Here is a 20,877-nt window from a genome sequence, read left to right on the forward strand (position 1 = left end):
AGATAACGCCGAGGACAACTCGAAGAACAGAAGACTGTTCCCCTAATTAGTGGCTACTCGAACTAGAGCTGATCGTATTGTGTACCCATTGGCACCCCATACCATCGTTCCAGTTCGTGGTCGAGTATGAAGATCACGAGTAAAATCCAGCAACATTCAGTCTCATAGAAGCGTCCACACACGGGTGCCTCCATCGTGATGCTTCAAGCCGAACTCGGACTTGTCTGAAAAGGCGACGTGCTACTATTTCGACAATGGTCGCCGTCGTGACAGTCGATGATACTCTTGGCGGCAAAATAAATAATGCGATTGTGACTGTCATTTTGAATAATTGATTACGGCGTCGCAACGTCTATGTGCGTCCTTGTTTTTCTGCAAACTAACCCATTTTCGCTGTTCTAGCTACGATCTACCACGATCGAGAGAGGGCTATCCGGAAAGTAACGTCCTGTTGGGCACTAAACTGGAAACAACAGCTAAAATGCGATGAAGCTTTGCACAGATGTGCTGGACAGTGTCTCTAGCGTGCCCATCGGTAATGTGCTCTCGCTCGTTTCAGTTTTGAGCCCACAATGAGCACGTAAAGATGCCCAGTAAACACTGTCTCCAGCCAAGTACGAGGGCCTGGTGAGGAATTTCACCTGATGTCATGCAGCCCACATAACATGACTGTCATGTGTTTCCTTCTTCATGACAAGTCTACCGTCGCTATTTTAAGTTTTGATCTCACAATGAGCACGTAGAGAAGCACAGAAAATAGTGTCTCCAGCCAAGTATGAGGGCCTGGTGAGGGATTTCGCCTGATGTCATGCAGCCCGCATAACATAACTGTCATGCGATTCCTTCATCATGACAAGTCTCAAACTCACATTGCTGGACCAATGAGGATGCTCCTGCAGCGTTTTCGGTGGCAAGTGTTCATCACCCACAAAACAGCACACAACTGGCTCCGCCTGAGTTTCATCTTTACGTGAACCGCTGACTACGAAGACAACATTTTGGCACAGACAACGAGCTGCACACCAGTGTAGAGAACTGGCGGAAAGCATAGGTGGCTGCCTTCTATGACGAGGGTACTGGAAAGTTGGTACGGCGCTATGACAAATGTCTAAGCCGGATTGGCTACTATGAACTGGAAGGTGTAACTAACTGTTGCAAATAAAACATTCTTGATTTTCACAGTGGTTTCCATTTAGCGACCGATTGTACCTTACTTTGCGAACAGTCCTCATATGTCTGTCATCGCGGGCGCTAGTCGCATGGGGGAGTTAAAATCCTGCATCGTGTTGAGCACGGAGCTTCTGAACCCATCTGTTACATTTCTGAAACCAATGGAGTAGTAATACCGCGGAGTGGCTAACTGCATTCTCGACAGGCCACGATCCCACCGTCGTCGAATGCCAACAACTGCCGGTAGTCGTTTCTCCATTTTACACGAGGTTTTCTTACAAACAAGATTAAAACACGATTTCTGAATGAGAGACCCGAACAATAATCTTTCCGTATATTCAGAATGTATGTGGAACTACTCGTAAGTGGGTTGCGTTAAAATGATAATCGTTTTCATATTCAAACGGAATGATTAGACGGCTCCTAAAGAGCCGTAAAAGCGATTCAGGCTTCAGGCTTCCAGCAAAAGTTTCACAGCTCGTGATGTCGATGGAAGATGACGTAGACCACAGACGACAAGAATATACGAAATACCGTATGGCTGTGGACAGTTTTATGATGGACTCATTGTGCTCAGTATTGAACAGCGCCGTATGGATCATGAAAGGTGTCTCCGCCTACGGTATCTTCAGGAATCAGCGGTAGCAAAACAAGCTGTGGAAAACGAATGCCTAATTGCGTTCGACGAAACATCTGTTGTTAAACGGGAAAATGCTTTCACGGATAGCGTTATAGTATACTACTGGCCATTAAAATTGCTACACCAAGAAGAAATAGAGATGATAAACGGGTATTCATTGGGCAAATATATTATACTAGAACTGGCATGTGGTTGCATTTTCACGCAATTTGGGTGCATAGAGCCTGAGAAATCAGTACCCAGAGCAACCACCTCTGGCCGAAATAACGGCCTTGATACGCCTGGGCATTGAGTCAAACAGAGCTTGGATGGCGTGTACAGGTACAGCTTCCCATGCAGCTTCAACACGATACCGCAGTTCATCAACACTAGTGACTGGCGTAGGGTGACGAGCCAGTTGCTCGGCCACCATTGAACAGACGTTTTCAATTGGTGAGAGATCTGGAGAATGTGCTGGCCAGGGCAGCTGTCGAATATTTTCTGTATCCAGAAAGGCCCGTACAGGACATGCAACATGCGGTCGTGCATTATCCTGCTGAAATGTAGGGTTTCGCTGGGATCGAATGAAGGGTAGAGCCACGGGTCGTAACAGATCTGAAATGTGACGTCCACTGTTCAGAGTGCCGTCAATGCGAACAAGAGGTGACCGAGACGTGTAACCAATGGCACCCCATACCATCACGCCGGGTGATACGCCTTTATGGCGATGACGAATACACGCTTCCAATGTGCGTTCACCGCGATGTTGCCAAACACGGATGCGACCATAATGATGCTGTAAACAGAAGCTGGATACATCCGAAAAAATGACGTTTTGCCATTCGTGCACCCAGGTTCGTCGTTGAATATACCATCGCAGGCGCTCCTGTCTGTGATGCAGCGTCAAGGGTAACCGCAGCCATGGTCTCCGAGCTGATAGTCCATGCTGCTGCAAACGTCGTGTAACTGTTCGTGCAGGTGGTTGTTGCCTTGCAAACGTCCCCATCTGTTGACTCAGGGATCGAGACGTGGCTGCACGACACGATCCCTTAAAGCCACACGCATAAGATGCCTGTCATCTCCATTGCTAGTGATACGAGGCCGTTGGGATCCAGCACGGCGTTCCGTATTACCCTCCTGAACTCACCGATTCCATATTCTGCTAATAGTCATTGGATCTCGACCAACGCGAACAGAAATGTCGCGATACGATAAACCGCAATCGCAATAGACTACAATCCGACCTTTATCAAAGTCGGAAACGTGATGGTACGCATTTCTTCTCCTTACACGAGGCATCACAACAACGTTTCACCAGGCAACGCCGGTCAACTGCCGTTTGTGCATTAGAAATCGGTTGGAAACTTTCCTCATGTCAGCATGTTGTAGGTGTCGCCACCGGCGCCAACCTTTTGTGAATGCTCTGAAAAGCTAATCATTTGCATATCACAGCATCTTCTTCCTGTCGGCTAAATTTCGCATCTGTAGCACATCTTCGTGGTGTAGCAATTTTAATGGCCACTAATTTATAAGCGATGGGGCAAAAAATTTCTGGCGGCACCTCCAATAAAGATGGCGGCCTGCACTTGCACACAGCTTGGGTACCGGCCATCGGAAGGGTGAAGCGGACGCAACGACCTTGCAGCCAAAACATTACATTATGTGGCGCTGGCCTTGACACCACATGAAGTCACAGGCCGTATCGCAGCTATACAGGGTGAACATTAATAAAACCGACAAACTGCAGAGACAGATTCCTGACTGGAAAATAACGAAAAAAATGTCCTATGAACATGGGTCTGGAAATGCACGGTGTGCGTGCAATGACAACAAGTCGTCCCGGAACACAGTAGAGAACTGCATCTCGTCCACCTCACAACAGGTGTTCAAAGTAACCTCGATAGGATGCAATGTACTCGTTCACACCGCGCATCATGGATTGTCGCACTTTCGCACGTTTCGGAGTCTCTCTGAATAGCGTCACAGCTATGGTGAACACGTTGCTGAAGGATCTGTACATCAGGAAATGGTTCAGCATACACAACGTTTTCCATGAGCTACAGAGGTAAAAATCCAAAGTCCGGTGATCTATCAAGCCATGCTACAGGGTCTTTACAATGTCTGGGGAAGATGTTAAGTTGTTGGCGAACTGTAATGCGGAAGTAGGCTGGTCCTTTGTCATGTAGAAACAACGTAACCTGTCCTATTGCCAAAGGCACAATCTCAGGCATCCCAGGAAGTGCATTCAACAGGAAGTCCAGAACCCTCCGTCGAGACGTTGTGGAATAATGACCGGTCCAAGTATGTAATCGCCAAGAATCCCTGCCCACACATGGATGCTGAACCGATGCTGATGAGAAGCCTCAACCATTTTCCGAGGTTTTCCTGTAGCTCATATATGACGATTATGCATATTGATGGTGCCAGTTCTGGTAAAGGTTACTTCGTCGGTAAAGAGGACTGATGACAGAAATTCCATAATTGTAATGGTATGGTGCAAAAACCATCGAAAAAATCTTTCCCGTACAGGGAAATCCGCTGCTGGTGTTCCTTGCACTCGATGTAGGTGATGGGATAGCAGCGGTTGTCATGCAGGAAACACATAATCGTACTTTGGCCTACTTCATGTTGGCGGGCCACTTGCCTGGAGTTTGTACTAGACTTTATCTCAAAATCCAGTAGAACCCAATTCCTCAGATCTGGTGTATGCACAGTCCGCCGTCTCCCTGCACGTTCATCTGTCTGTAAGGCCTCATGATCAAATAAACGCCCAGAACGGGAGTCAAATGTTGTCTCATGTGGTTGGTATCTATGAGAGTACTTGCTTTGGTGTACTCGTGCCCCTCCCGATTGTTTCCATCTGCTTGGCCGTACGCAAATACCATCTCAACTTTTTCCCGACATGAATACCGGACCATTCTGTCGCTAACAGTACGCTGCGTTAATCACACGGCCTGCAACTCACAAGGAATGTACCGCACGTGGTCAGAGGAATTTTCATTCGTCAGTGCCATCTATCGTGGAAACGATGCATTTCCAGACACATTTACATAGGCCATTTTTCCCTCCATTTCCAGTCAGGAATCCGTCTTTGCAGTTTGTCGGTTTTATTAATGTTCACACTGTAAAAGGGCGTCAGCTACAGCCATAGGACATTTGACAATGACTGAGGTGTACCCTGACGAAACATTTTGCGTTTTAAACCACTTGAATTGGCTGCAAGCTCCAAAGAATTTTCTCCACGTTATGTTAAACTCAGCTGTCACTGAAAATTAAACATGCTATCATTTTAAAATTCCTGACCTGCTTTACTGTCACACCAAAGCCCAAAGGTTCCTAAGGACCTTACGCCAAACGGTTTCTTGAGTGTCCAAGCAGACTGTATCTGTTACCGCAGAATGAACGACACCATTGCCTCTCAGTCGGGAGTGCAAAGACCTCGTTGACCCCTGTGTCATCATTAGCGCGTTAATTTAGTTGAAATTTATGTCTACAGCTCTTAATTTAAATTTGAAAGAAGTCAATGGCGTGCAGTACGATGTACTGCATCTTGCTGCAAAATAGGTATACCACTGTATCGCAGTAAAGACTAAAACCTTATTGATTTGTATGTAAATCTGAAGTTCCGATTAGACATTTTAAATAATCCTTTCGAAACTGAGTTGGTCCTTTTATCCACTGAATACGCATAAGGCACCTGAAAGAAAAAAATTTTCCATAATGACCGAAGCAGAGCTCTTCATTAAAAATTCTAAAAGTTCTCGTTACCGATCTCATTAATGTAATGGCCATTAGGGTGAAAGTCTTTTTCTCATAATTTCCTGCCTCATTAGACCGAAATTTTGATTGGAATAAGGTTAACCCATCACCTTCATTACAGAGTGTCTTCATTAAATGAAAGAATATATGATGCAATGCACACATATGAACAAGAAAAATATTCTGATTATTTCCTGTATTTTGTGCAGTTGGTTTCACTATTATTTAGTGGATGCTACGGTACTGATGACCGACCGAGTTCTTTCATCATTACCGTTGTTTTGTGACTCGTTATACCTGCGCCCTGAGGGACTGTTATCTATGGACGATGAGTCTGTCAGAACGAGCGACTGAGAGAGACGCCCATGAGGCAGCTCCTTTCTTACAGTTGTTATTAACAAGATATATGGAAGTTACACTTAGCTATTACTTCAGTACACGAGTTCAGCTCTTAGAATTTCAACACAGGAAGAATTGTGGTACATCCTTCTAAGTGATGACGATGATGATGTTTGGTTTGTGGGGTGCTCAACTGCGCGGTCATCAGCGCTGTACAAAGCACTGTGAGTCGTTGTCGAAAGCACCTGTCAACGTCGCAACAGGGTAGCGAAAACCTGTCCTATCTCCCATGCGCCGGCCAGCCACACACAGCTCCGACTCCTGCGATGTTGGAACGTGTGCACACTCTCATTCGAGGTGGTAGGTGCATCACAGTCAAACACCTCACTGCTCAGCTGCACGTTTCTGATAGTAGTGCTGACACATTCGTCCTCCAGTTGGGTTATTCAAAGGTGTTTGCCCGTTGGTTTCCCTGCCGCCTGACAGAAGACCATAAGAGCAATGAAGGACCATCTGTGAGGAGTTGCTTGTGCGTTTCGAGGCTGATCGTGACAATTTTTTGCGATGAAACATTTGTTCGAATAGGGACCAAAACGTCAATTCATGGATGTGGCGCCACACCACCTCTCCTCCGAAGAAAAATTTCAAAGCCACACGCTCAGCCGGTAAAGTCACGGCGACGGCGTTCTGGGACTCTGGAAGGGTTGTTCTGTCTGATGTTCTCCCTCATGGTGCGACGATCAATTCTGAAGTGTATTGTAGTACCCTCGGGAAATTGAAGAAACGACTGCAGCGTGTTCATTGCCACAAAAATGCAAAAGAACTTCTCGTTCTCCATAACAACACAAGGTCTTACACAAATCTGCACACCCCGAGAGGAGCTCACGACAGTTAATTGGACTGTTCAACGACCACTACAGTCGGGACCTCGCATCTTCCGACTTAGATCTGTTTGAGCCAATGAAGGATGCGCTCTGGGGGAAGCAGCACGTGGGTGATGGTTGGTTATTGATGCGGCAAGACGCTGGCCCCGAAGTTGACCAGCAGAGTGGTGCAAGGCGGTCGTACAGGCCCTCCTCGTCACGTAGCGTAAGACTGTCGCGTTGATCGGAGATTATGTTGAAATGTAGGGTCTTGTGACCAAAAGAGTAAGTAACAATATGGTGTTTTGGGATCATGAATGAAACCAACTTGCTTTCAGAAAAAAATTCTGTGGCATCACATATTAAATGCCCCTCGTATTTATGAATCAAATGCGTCATTAATTAGCCACTTGGGCTGCTTTGTTTCTCAGTCTAAACAAATTGCTAAAAGCCGTTTTGCATCACCTACATTCCTGCTAATATATGCCAAGGGGAGCAAGAAAAGAAAGAATAGAATTTACTGTGAAGTAAAAGCAAAGAAGTAACCAAAACGAGGGCATTCTGTTCGAAAGTGTGCATATGTGAAACCAAAATCTAAGACTTGGTAACATTCCGCAAGGTGTTTCTCCAGCCGGTGCCGTGCAGTATGCTACGTTCACTGTTGTCGACCATGACTCTCCTCAGGACATCCAGTATCTGAGAGGAGCTCGTGCGACGACGCACTCAAAGTTCCACCTGGTCCGGAGAATGATCAGTCCCTTGCATGTTCCACTCCATTGGAGACAGGTGTTCACGAGCTGGGCGCTGTGTATTTGTGCACTATCGTCTTGAAAGACGAATTCGTAGTCAAAATGTGAACTGCACGGCTGGACAGTATGTTGGAGGATCAAGTCCCGGAACTGCACAGCCATCAAATTACCCTCGATAGCGTTGAGGGGAATCGGACACAAATCTTGACTGACTCAACTTACTGCAGAAACCACGCAGCTTCTTGTCTAAGAGGTACGTTGGTATCTCGTCGCCTCCACACTCTTCTACGACGATCGTAAGATGTCAGATAAATATTGCAAATACTGCAATGTCAGTGATCCAGGTTCAGTTTTACAGTGTACTTTACCTGCTTGTTCGCGTCCTTTGTGCTGGGGGATTTGTACCGCTGTTCGTAACAAGCGACTGGTACCTGAGCGTATCATGTAAAGACTCGACACAGCTCTCCCAGTTGCCACAAAAAGGCAGAGTGCAATACTGTTGAGTTCTTCTCGGGGTGTCTATCAGCCGTGTTTATAGGCAGCAGCCATCAACTGGTTTTGTAAACCTCAGGCGGCCACTACCAAGCAATTCCTCAGAGTTTTACATAGAACAAAATCTACTGAATGTTCAAATTTCGTCGCTTTGGTGTACGCCAATTCGTCGACGGCCAACTTCCCATGCTGGAACTGCAGTGTGACGCAGTCTGTGCCTGAAGTGACCCATCGAGGTGTGTTGACAGACCGTACGGCGTACCAAGCTCCATTGTGCCGTCGACGGTTGGAGACAAAAGTGCTCCATCAAAATGCATTGAGAATGCAGATTCAGTTTCAGTTCGACTACGCATGTCACTGAACGTAGCGATTTTCTGTGGTGAAACGAGTGTTGTGTAAGAGGTTTCCGATTTTAAAAAATGTACACACACATAAACTATGCAGTTCATAATGCTGGCACAAAACGTTTATTCAGCAGTTTACGTACCGTCTTAACTGGTGTAGGAAAACTGGCAACCTCGATGTCTGTGCTACCTCTTTTCACTATCGAGTGTATGCACTAGGCACGATACTGAAACTGCACCAATGACACTGTCACTTTTCAGTGAACAACACTCAATAAAAGGCGTTCACGACTATTATAATGTTGTGCTACTGGCATTATTCTGCTCAGTGGATTGAATCTGTGTCTGACTGCCAGTACAAATGAAGACTACCCCACTAACTTCATGGTGTACTATGACGTGGAATGAATCTTCCCCTCTGCAGCAGAACCTACGTTGCTCCAAAGCTACCTACCAGATTAAAACTGTGTGATGGACTGATACCCGATGCCTGAAACTTGACTTTTGAGGACAAATTCTGAAACTGGTAGAAGTGAAGCTATAAGAAGTGATCGTGAGTCTCGCTTGGACAGCTCAGTCGGTAAGAACATTGCCTGTGATAGGCAAGGTTCTGGATTCATATCCCAGTCCAGCACACAGTAATATGACGTAGTTTGGAGAAGTTAGCACACGAAAAGGATGATGTTTGATTTTGTGAAGTACGTTCGTCAACTTAAACATTATATTACAACTACCTTTTTCCCCAAGACTTTGCCAGCATATGCGGCTGAACACACCTCCCTCTCCCCCTTCTCGATGTTCATCTCCTCCTTCCTTCCCTCCTGTGTCTGTCCATCTCATTCTCCCACTGCTGTCTGTGTATCTCCTCCCCATTCTTTCTGTCTCTTCATCTCCCCCTCCCATTCTCCTCCCCCTCTTCGTTTCCATCTCTGCCTCCTCTTCCTTTTCCAACTGCTTCTCTAACTCTCTACACTTTCCACCTGCGCCATACATCTCTCCCTCCTCCCCCTCTGTCCATTTCCTCCTCCCCCTCGCTCTGTTCTTCTTCTGTCCATCTCAATCTGTCTGCAGCTATGCTCGTTGGTATGTGTATCCTCTGCAATACAATTCAGTAAAGCAGGCTGACACTACTCCCACAACATGCCTACCACGCATGGCAGGCTAAACACCAAGGACTTGAAAAAAAATCACTTATATGCCCCTGACACACAGGCTGCCATACAATGCAGAAAGATAAAGCAGGCTAAAATTGCTCCAACAAAACATATGTATCATGGAGGCATCCTACATGTCAGTGCCCAGGAAACCATTTCTTGCCACTGATATATAGGGTGCCATGCAAAGCATATTGATTTGGTAGGACAATACTGTTCCCACACAGCATGCCTGTCATTCAGGGCAGCCTAAATGCCCACAAAAATAGAAACACATTTTCGCCCATACCTTCCTCCTTATTGGAGCTAGGAAGTTATAACCTCCGCAGTTCTGATAGATTCCCCATAAACATACTGCAAGCACCTACGAATATTTGAGATGCTCTGGTTTTCCGCCAAAAGAAACTCAGAAACTCAATGACAGCTCTGTGCTTGGGACACACCTCCGTTACAGACGCCATTTTGAACGCTACGCATAGCTCCGCTAGCTATCGGAACTTCGTGAAACTGTAAGGGCTGAAGCGGGAGTATTGTAAGGTGTTCCACAACAAATTCTGCATCTTTTGAACCGAAACTGGCCGAGAAAAAAATATGTTGCATTGTTTAATGAACACCCCTCGTAATACAGAAATCGTTTCGAGATACATAACGTGTTTCATTTCTTATACATGTCTCCTGTAGCCTGAGAGAGGAGTATGAGAAGTAGCAATGATGCCAAACGGATGTTATAGATACGAATGCTCAACAGATGGAGGAGATGAAGGGGAAAAAAGCTCCGTAGGGGAAAAGTTAAAAGGGCGGACATCCAATCGTCCGCTGCCGGCGCCGGTCGGGGAACGAAGCAGTCGCATCCGGATGCTATTAGTCTCAGCGGTAGAGCAAGGGGCACTCGAAGGCTTAAAAGTTGCCTGTGCGACACGTGCTCTCGAAATAAGTCGCGCGGCCGAGTGGTGGCGTGGCAGCGCGAGGTGGCACTTAAAAAGTCCATCACGGCGCGGCCGCTGGCCCGGCTGCACACGGCGCGGGGGCGTAGGACCAGGCGCAGTCCGACGCAGGCCGCGCCCCGCTTGATTGCCCATTAGCCGGGCTAATCGGATTGAAGCGGCCGTTCCCGGGGGCGGCGCGCGCCAACTGCAGATAAACAAGCCGCGGCGCGAAAAATACGGCGCGCTCGTTAGCGGCCGTGATTGGCCGGCCCTGCTCTGGTGTCGGTGGCCGCCTAATTGCGACGGAAGCGACGCCGCCAGGAAATTGCTCCGCTGCATACGCCGATACGCCGCCGGCACAACGGGCCAGCCGCGCGCGTCTTCCGTGGGCCTTCGGCCGCGCGGCCGCCGGTAGACGCACGTGTCTCGGTCAGCTCGCGACGGAGCGACGGCGACGGCACCCGTTAGCTGGACGTAGTGGCGTAGCACTGAACAAACCACAACGCCGAGAAACAGTTGATGTGGAGTATGGAATTTCTGGAATACGCTTGTGTATGTAACATATTTAAGTGCTTAACATTGCAAGATCACAGGTTAATGCTCAAAAGGGACCGTCGCTTTTGCCGGCCGCGGTGGCCGTGCGGTTCTAGCGCTGCAGTCCGAAACCGCGGGGCTGCTACGGTCGCGGGTTCGAATCCTGCCTCGGGCATGGATGTGTGTGATGTCCTTAGGTTAGTTAGGTTTAAGTAGTTCTAAGTTCTAGGGGACTGATGACCTAAGATGTTAAGTCCCATAGTGCTCAGAGCCATTTGAGCCATTTGGACCGTCGCTTGGGGTATATTACTTGAAACAGATTCTGGCAGAAGTTGCCTTCATTAAAAGTTATCTGTTCTGGGGAAATTACCTATTCTCAGTTATAGGTATGTTTAGGGATATTTTACTTTTTTCTGTCATAGGTTCTCAGGAACCTCCTTCATCTGTATTACAGCCCTCTATGGGTGTGGATACTGAACACGACTAACGCGCGACGGATTCTTTTGGAGAGATCAATGAAGGAGTTTTCCGTCATAGAACGCAGCATACCTATTGGCAGTCTGTGCCATTAATATTTACAATTGTTAAAGGGATATCGGATTTGTTCAAGCATAGCATACTGAAGTTATTCTGAATAAATTTGCTTTATTTCTTTCATAATTTATTATAAGGTTAGGTGGAGGTGAGGCCTCTTATTATTTTACACAACTGCACGCAACACGCACGCTATTTTTGGCAAAGGTGGAATTCTTAACAGACGGGATTGCAGCTCATCAGCCACTAGTAATTTTCCCGCTACTTTAATATTAAAACACATAGGACAGGATAGACAAGAGCTCAAGCTTGCACCTAGTGCGCACATTCAATACTGGCATGCAATGGGGTGAGGACAGAGATCGGCTTGGCATTTAGGCGATAAAGCTTTCTTTTCTACTATTCTGTACTGTATAACAACTTCAGTTATAATTTAGCCAGTATCAAAGGATACTGCATGTGCACGTGGTGGCTATGACCACGTGGGTTCAAAGTAGCTTTCCGCATGCTTCCAAGATTTTAATCAAACGGTTGAAACTGTGTAAATGCCTGTACCGTGAGTCGGTAGCAGTTTATTTAAATAATCTATTGCTTCTACTCGAGTTTCTCTATAGGTGAGCGTAGCTGCCTTGTTACTAGTTCGTCACACGTGGAGCACGTGGCCCCTATTCGTATTACACAGAAAACACACATTAAAAATCAATAAACCCTTCGAAAATTCCTAAAACACATAAAGAAATTGAAAGTCACACGGTTTGTTAGCTAACTCTATCGTCTGGATGGACAATTTCGCTACCCAAGCCTAACGTTGCCTACCACGTGGCGTGAACAGAAAGACATACATATATCACTCTCAATACACAAAAATCATACAACAGAAAATAATCAAAATAACCATGAGCGGAATCATTGGTTTGCCTATTCAACGCTGGGCTGAAAAAGAGTAGGTTAGTCACAAATATCTAGTATCCCAATACCTTTTTCCATTACCAATCGAGACGGACATGCTGAAGGCACGTCCACTCACTTACCCTTTCTTCGCAGAACAGCCACTTACCATGGCGGAGCTCCTGAGAGCCTCTGGTATTCGGTGGACGGGGTAGCCTGACCAACCTCTCCCCGCTAAACCCTATGTTCTCACATTCTCTTTGAAATAGTTTTTCCTGTGGTCGATCTCTGCCACTCAAGCCCAAGGAAACAAAGTTGGCACTACTAGAGTCTACCAAGAGTTGTCTGCTTCCAAACTAATGGTTGACATCGCTTCAGGAAAGATGGGAATAGGTTGTAAAGGATATTTCACGTGCGTGAACATATTAACATTAAATAAATATTCTACAACATAATAAATCAACGTTCCATCCTACATCATGGGAGTTTCATTTCGCCCACGATGGGGCCGCGTTACGATAGAGAGAAAAACGGCAATTGGCCGCACCCGTGAATATCTATCGACGATGCTGTCCTTTTAAGAAGGTACGATTGCAAAACATCGACTTTTAATCATGGAACGGTACATACAGTACCGTTTCAATGTAAACGCAATATAACCCATTGCAAATGTGAAAAAAATGGTTCAAATGGCTCTGAGCACTATGGGACTCAACTGCTGTGGTCATCAGTCCCCTAGAACTTAGAACTACTTAAACCTAACTAACCTAAGGACATCACACACATCCATGCCCGAGGCAGGATTCGAACCTGCGACCGTAGCGGTCGCGCGGTTCCAAACTGTAGCGCCTAGAACCGCTCGGCCACACCGGCCGGCTGCAAATGTGAAATTGTAGTACATCAATAACCGGTGTAATCTTTCATATGTTGAACGCAAGCATGCAAACGTGCATGCATTGTGCTGTAGAGGTACCAGATGTCAGTTTGCGGAATGGAGTACCATGACAGTTACACTTAGCCCTCAATACAGCGACGGTTAATGCTGGTTTGGGTGATGCCAGAGTTGTCGTCCGATGATGTCCCATGTATGCTCGACTGAAGACAGATCTGGAGACAGAACACACCAAGGGACATCTCGACACTCTGTAGAGCATTTTGGGTCAACAGCGGTATGTCGGCGGGCGTTATCCTGTTGGAAAACATCCTCTGGAACGCTGTTCACGAATGGCAGTACAACTGGTAGAATTATCGGACTGACGTTCAAGTTTGCAGTCAGGGTGCGTGGGATAACCATGCACCCGCTTCTGTTGTCATAAGAATTCGCACACCAGACCATGACTCCAAGCTTAGTCCCAGTATGCCTACCACACTGACAGGTTGGTTGCAGGCCCTCAATTGGCTTCCTTCTAACCAACAAACGGCCATCGGTGGCACAGACGCAAAACCATCTTTCATCAGAATACACAACAGACCTCCACCGTGGCCTCTTGACACCACTGAAGTCGCAAATGGCGGTGGCTTGGGGACACTGGAAAGCGCGTTTCAGGGCGGCTGTCTCGGAGCTGTCCATCAAGTAACCGATTTTTAACAGTTCCTTACGTCACTGTGGTGTCAACTGCTGCTCAGATAGCTTCTGGAGATGCAGTGCGATAGGCCAGATCCATACACGAAACACGATAGTCTTCCCTCTCGTTAGTGCTACGCGGCCGCCTGGAGCCCAGTCCTCTTGCGATCGTACCTTCTCTTGACCACCGATGCCAGCGATCAGTTACAGTGGCTACATTCCTGCCAAGTCTTTCTGCAGTATCACAGAATGAATATCCAACTTCTCGTACTCCTGTTGCACGACCTCGTTCATACTCAGTGACGTGCTCATAATGGCTTCCTTGTCCCCTTAAAGGCATTCTTTATTATCATCAACTCGCCACGTCCAACCTCAAAGGTTGGCTGGACAGTTTAATAAGCTACAATTAATTGGAGGTCCAAATGTTTTTGCCGGCCGAAGTGGCCGTGCGGTTAAAGGCGCTGCAGTCTGGAACCGCAAGACCGCTACGGTCGCAGGTTCGAATCCTGCCTCGGGCATGGATGTTTGTGATGTCCTTAGGTTAGTTAGGTTTAACTAGTTCTAAGTTCTAGGGGATTAATGACCTCAGCAGTTGAGTCCCATAGTGCTCAGAGCCATCCAAATGTTTTTCGTGGACTCCATTTGAACTTTACATGTGATGTTACAAGCAGTTTTTGGAGGTAGTACATGGCTCACGCTTGCTGTTGTATGGGGCAATCAAGCAGATTATGGTGGCCTTGAAGCTTTCCCAGATGCAAATATTTTGACGTGGAAGACTTACGGCGTGTATTTAAAGCAAACCCGATGTGAATCCTCATAATGGTACTACCAGCGCCACTCTTACGCGACTGCCTCTAAATTGGAAAAGACACCGTATTTCAGATGTAGAAACACGCTTACCAGCTTTCGTTTATGACGCACAACTCCTTCTTAATGTTGAGATTTTTTTTCCTGGCAGTGCAGCTCACAAAATTTTGATAAGCTATGAATGCTGCACGTAACTGCTCTTCCGGATCTAAATCCTATTGAACACCTCTGGGATGCATTGGATCGACGTGTTCGTCGTAGATGCTACTCAAAGAAAGATAGGTTTTCTGCTGCCTTATTGGACGATTGGTTAAAATTCCTAATTGATGTATATTACAAAAGCTTGTGGATTCAATGCCAAACAAATGTGCTGTTGTGATCAAAGTCCATGGGCATGCATCCAAATACTGGTTTTTTCTTCAGATTCCAAAACGGTTTTGCTTTATTCTTACGTACTTAGAGCTACAAATTACTACTGAGCGAGAAGAATTGTCACTACTGTTATGATATATGATGGCCTCGTTTGAACTAAATGTACAGACCGTACAATGACGCACGACACCGACAGTAAGACAGTCCTGCCTAGTGACTGCGAGTGACAGCGTGTTGCCCGTGTGGTGTCGGCAGGTATTACTACGACAAGAACATCATGACCAAGGTGCACGGGAAGCGGTACGCCTACAAGTTCGACTTCCAGGGCTTGGCGGCGGCGACGCAGCCCGCGACCGCCGACCCCGCGGCCTACAAGTACCAGTCGGACCTCTTCATGTCCAGCTACCACCACAGCACCAAGCTCAACTTCATGAGCCCGCACGCCGCCATACCTTCCTCCTCGGGTACGTACGCTCACCGCTTCACAGCGTCACGAACTCTGTAACACGCTACCATTGCTGACGTCTCTGAATATTTCTGTTGTATGTGTAATCACGTTAGTAACTGTTACAAGTTATTTGAAAAAGAAGAAAGTCTGGGTTGGAAAATAATCGTTAAATTGCATACAAGGCTGTTTTCCGCACAAGTTTTTTAGCGTGGCCATCATCCGCAGCAAGCACAGATATATTCGACTTGTGAACAAAAATTTAATAGCAATGTATTTTATTTCTTCCAGACGCGTTCCGTCGTTTACTACACGGCATCTTCAGTGGAATCTAGAATGGCACAGTTTTGTTTTGATATGCTATGTTTGAAGATTATAGAACAGTTCACGTCTTTTTTTAAGTAAATAAATGATTATTTGCAGTTATTCGCTTTTTAAATCACATTTATCGTTAAAGTATCTACGACTAGTGAGAGGAGACAAATACGGCTCCACAGCAATTAGTGCAAACAATATGTAAATTGTGAAGAAAAAAGTTCGTAACATGAAATCGTGCTCATTTTTCGTAAGTGAAGTTATAGTGCGACCTCCAGCGTGTGGCAAGATGACAGGAAACGCAGATGTCAGCCAAGACCGCGAATAACTGTAAGTAATCACTTACTTACGTAAAAACAAGACTTGAACTGTTTTATACTCTACAAATATCCCATATCAAAACAAAACTGTATCATTCTAGATTCCACTGAAGATGCCTTAAAGTAAAACGCGAAACGCGTCTGGAAGAAATAAAATACATTGTAGCAAGAAAAGGCAGTTTTTATTTACAACACGCGTAATACTGTTTTGTTTTAGAATTATTACCTTGTATCATAAGCTGAAAAATCACAGTAGTTATGGTTAGCAATAGCCTTAATGTACATAACGCTGGTCTTATTAGATTAGATTCTTCTTTATCTGCCGACTGCATCAAGTTGACATTTCTGCGATACGTATTTCCATATAGTCATGAATGATAAAGTTTTCTTTCTTAATAATCGGAGTACAGATTCATTGAACTGGCTTAAGCAGAGTAAGAAAGACCTTATCCTCTTTCTTAGTGCACTTCAGTCATTGAGAACCTTCTCCGGTACACAAAAGGACAGCTAGGAATTTTTGAATACAGTATTTTTCCCCCTTACTGAAACCAAGACTCAGCCAAATATATTCATAAAACAACTTCTGGGAACAGCATTGCCGGCTTGTTTTCTGCGACACACAGTCTGAACAGTATCGTTGTCACCCACAAAAACAATAAAATTTTTTGAATACAATTGTTACAGTCAAACGTTTTCTTAATGAAGAATAAAGAAAAGAACAGGTCCGCGGCAAATATTCTACTTCATACCTTTCTGACAGGAGCGCATGTGCAATTTTATTTCCGATACTCTCGTAGCTGAAGTAACAGACGCAGATGTGCGCTTCAGGTGAATTACAGATCTTATCATTAAATGAGGTCACTTTCGCACACAGGACTCGGCAGCGCAGCTTTTTTTTAAAAAAATTGATGATGGCTGCAAAGCCAAAGTCGGTTATCTGTTACAATAAATTAAAGACTGTGAATTTCACAGTTCACAAATTTGAAACTGTGGGATACGAGCACAGATAGGGAAGGGTGGGGGGGGGTGCACGATATTGTAATCACATTTCGTTGACACATTGCCATTCGGTATTCGGAATTGAAGCCTAATTTACGATTTCAAATGTCTTCAATACACCGTGCCGTTTATTCAGTTTCTTTGCTGACAAGAATGATTTATAAAACATCGTATCATATTGATCAAGTTATTCCCGAACCTTTTGTGCTTGTGACTGCATCAAGAAATGAATGACAGACTGGGTACATTTGAAGTCTTCGACTAAGACAACACCATTGATTTTACACACAGGTTGCACCTTTGACCCTACTGTTGAAAACTTTACATGGTCTCCTTATTATTTACCTTTCACAATTGTCAACGTTTTCTACTAAAATTTTTTAGGACTTAGACAATACGGACATTGATGCAGCTTGCTTCTTCCCATAATTAATATAACTATCCTATATTCGTAGAAATAAATTCAGAGAGACAAGTTTTTCTTCCTTTCAGTTATTCTTATTCTTATTTGTCCACTTTTTTTTAATTCTCCGAAGTTCAGCACTGCGACGTTTCTTTAACATCTCCCCATTCTCATATCTGCTCCTCCTGAATTTACTAAATTATCTTTGTATTATTTGCTGGTGGGTGAACTGTCCTTAGCTCACGGTGTATTTCTTCTTTTCCCCTCATATTAGAGCGCAAAGACAGGTTCATTGTTGACTAGTATTTGTTCCGGATTTCCGATGCGTTTGCGAGCTTCAGCCAATAGCAGAATGCTAGAGATGGCTATGCGAATTTTGCCTCTTTCTGTTCTGCAGTTAGTTTAAAATACTATTAAGTGTACGCGTATGTTCGACAGGAAGTAACCAGTACATGACTCACCCATTACAAGCAAGCGGGAAGGCTCCGTGGTTAAAGGCACTATCAATTTGGTTTTCCGAAGTTTCCCGAAATCAGCTTACCCGAATTATGGAAGCAATCCTCAAATAACTCTTTGCCAATTTCTTCTTGAACTCTCTAATACTCTATCTCATACGTACTTTAACCATTCTTCCTCATTCTTATTGCATCGTAAATTCGTAGTTATATTAACTACTGCAACACTGACGTATCCCTCTGTCATATGTCTGGTTGTTTAACAAAAATGACGTGTAAGTAACATTGGCTAAGAAGTAACATGCAATAAATGTAGCTAAGCGTTTTTCTGCGTTTTTTTTTTTTCATTACACGTCACGCAATTTCTTCCCTTCACCTGTGGTAGAAGCATATGCAGCGATCCAGGCACGCCTGAACTGCTTCTGCTCACGTCATTTGCCGCTTGACCTACTTCAGTGCAATAAGCTTCGGTTAAAAGACTTGCGGTGAATGAGCCATAACCATCATCGCATTATAACGCGTATAAGCTGTTGCGGTTACCCCTGATCCTTGGATAGTAATCAGACGTGTTATAAAACACCAAAGAAAATCTCAGTAGTAGTGCTTTATGATTCATCTGAAAGAAACTGATGCTTATTTTGAGATAGCTCTAGGTAAATGAATCATGCGGTGCATCGTATGAATGTGATTCCTAGACCCTAGCTTTATTTGATTCTTCACGGAAGTAGGAAAATTCTACGGTTGACAATAACACGACATCTAATATTATGTAAAGTGAACCGTAAGATAAAGTGAAGATCTGCAATTACGAATGTGGAGTGGGCGAGTTAAAGGAATACAGTATTGAATGCTGGCGATGCGAACTGCTCGCAGTTTCATTAATTTAGCAGTTACATTGATTGACTTACTACAGACAATAACGGATAATTTTGTATCTCACATCATTTACTCTGCATAAGAGCCACCAACCTAAGAAGTGTTCAGAGCATCTGCACTTGATCTGCCGGCACCTTCTTAAAGACCCGCATTCGTCCATTCTGACAGGTTTTCAGTGATTTCCCTAAGCCACTTAAGGTAAATGTCGGGATGGCTCCTTTGGCAGGGCACGGCCGATTTCCTTCCCTAATTCTATGAGACCGATCACCTCGCTGTTTAGTCTCTTCCCCCAAAACCAACCCAACTCTAAATCGCTTCAGGCGAATGCCGGGATGGTTCCTTTTAAAGGGTGCAGCCCAATACCTTCCCCATGCTTCCCTAATCCGAGCTTGTGTTCAGTCTCTAATGACTTCGCTGTCGACGGGACGTTAAAAACTAGTCTCCTCCTTCTCCTCTTCTTAAACATCTATACAATCACAGCAACGAATCTGGCTACATGTGCCGATGCTTCTCAGTGCACACATACGGAAGAATGGAGTGACATGGCTTCCCCGGAAATAAGGCATCCTTTCGCAGTATGGGATAGCAGACAATGTTTTGAGAAGGAGAGGCGTCCTGCAACAACATAAGAGAACTGAGATTAACCAATTGGTTGTAGTGATTGTGGAGAAACACAGCAACACGGGAGTAATGCAAAAACGGAATAAAGTGAGTGCGATAACGAGAACTAGCACGCAGGGACTTCAGAAATTAAGTTACACATGTCGTTCCACTCTAAAACCTTTGCGTAACAAGAGGGCGCACTGTCAGAGGAGAGTAGATGTTTTGGGTTTCCTGCAGACACAGTTCTGCTGTCGTACAGGTAACAAGTACTCCACGGTGAGCGAGTGAAACAGCGCGATAAGTGGGAACTACTCCTCAGCGCAAGTGCACAAGAGAGTGCGATTTTTTGCGAACAAAATGTCTAAATTGCACACGAGCGTACATTGGACTTCTGGCGGTGTGTGGACCAAACGCAGTGTCACCGTCCTGCCGTAGTGAAATTGTGCCAAGATGTGAATGATACTGGTCGGGAAGGAAGGAAGATCTTGAACCACACGATTTACGTCTGTCCATCAAGTTGAAAGAACATCTAAGGGAAAGGAGATTTTCCAACGATCAGAACATTCACACAGCGCTTGTCGAATAGCTGCGACACCAAAGAGCGGGTTACTACTGTCGAGCAATTGAACGATATCTCTTCCGCCGGCCGCGGTGGTCTCGCGGTTCTAGGCGCGCAGTCCGGAATCGTGCGACTGCTACGGTCGCAGGTTCGAATCCTGCCTCCGACATGGATGTGTGTGATGTCCTTAGGTTAGTTAGGTTTAAGTAGTTCTAAGTTCTAGGGGACTGATGACCACAGCTGTTAAGTCCCATAGTGCTCAGAGCCATTTTTGAACGATAAGTAGAACTTTCCTTGACCTGTTTACAGAGTGTGTTTAAAAATAGTGGCATCTATATTTGTCAGTTTGAAATTTAGTGCAGCATTCAGCGATAGTTAGTTGGTCTATCAAAATAATGTACCCCCCCCCCCCCCCCCCCGTACTTTTAACCTCTGATTTGTTCTTGAAGAAATAATCTCTTTAACACTCGACATCAAACTTTCTCCGCAAATGTTTTCCTAACCAACTTTTGAAACGATATTGTTAACAGGAAATAAGTTAAAATAATTTTTGCTTATTAATGGAAGACATGATTAAGTTTATGCTCCGGGGCTGAAATCCTCGTTAGGCCATCCAAATGTAAGTTTCCCTTCTTTTAAATAAAATATTCTTCCATGGGTCATTTCAAAAAGCTTTTTTTTCGTCTATACTCAGAGCTAGTGCTCCCGTTCGTAGTTAACATCGTCCTTGGCTAGATGTATAGCTTAACACTGTTCGAAACGTGTTACATCTACAAAATTATGTTACA

The 20,877-nt window shown here is 45.1% G+C and overlaps 1 protein-coding gene across 1 annotated transcript in view; it reads left to right on the top strand.

Moving 5' to 3' along the window:
• LOC126236049 (transcriptional regulator ERG homolog) overlaps positions 1–20,877 on the top strand; it is a 300,731-nt gene that overhangs the window by 220,378 nt on the left and 59,476 nt on the right. Inside the window, exon 6 of the mRNA XM_049945092.1 lies at positions 15,370–15,578. Coding sequence (XP_049801049.1) covers positions 15,370–15,578 — 209 coding nt within the window. The remainder of the gene's footprint in view (positions 1–15,369; positions 15,579–20,877) is intronic.

Source organism: Schistocerca nitens, chromosome 1 (assembly GCF_023898315.1).
Source record: "Schistocerca nitens isolate TAMUIC-IGC-003100 chromosome 1, iqSchNite1.1, whole genome shotgun sequence".
NCBI classification, from domain to species: domain Eukaryota; kingdom Metazoa; phylum Arthropoda; class Insecta; order Orthoptera; family Acrididae; genus Schistocerca; species Schistocerca nitens.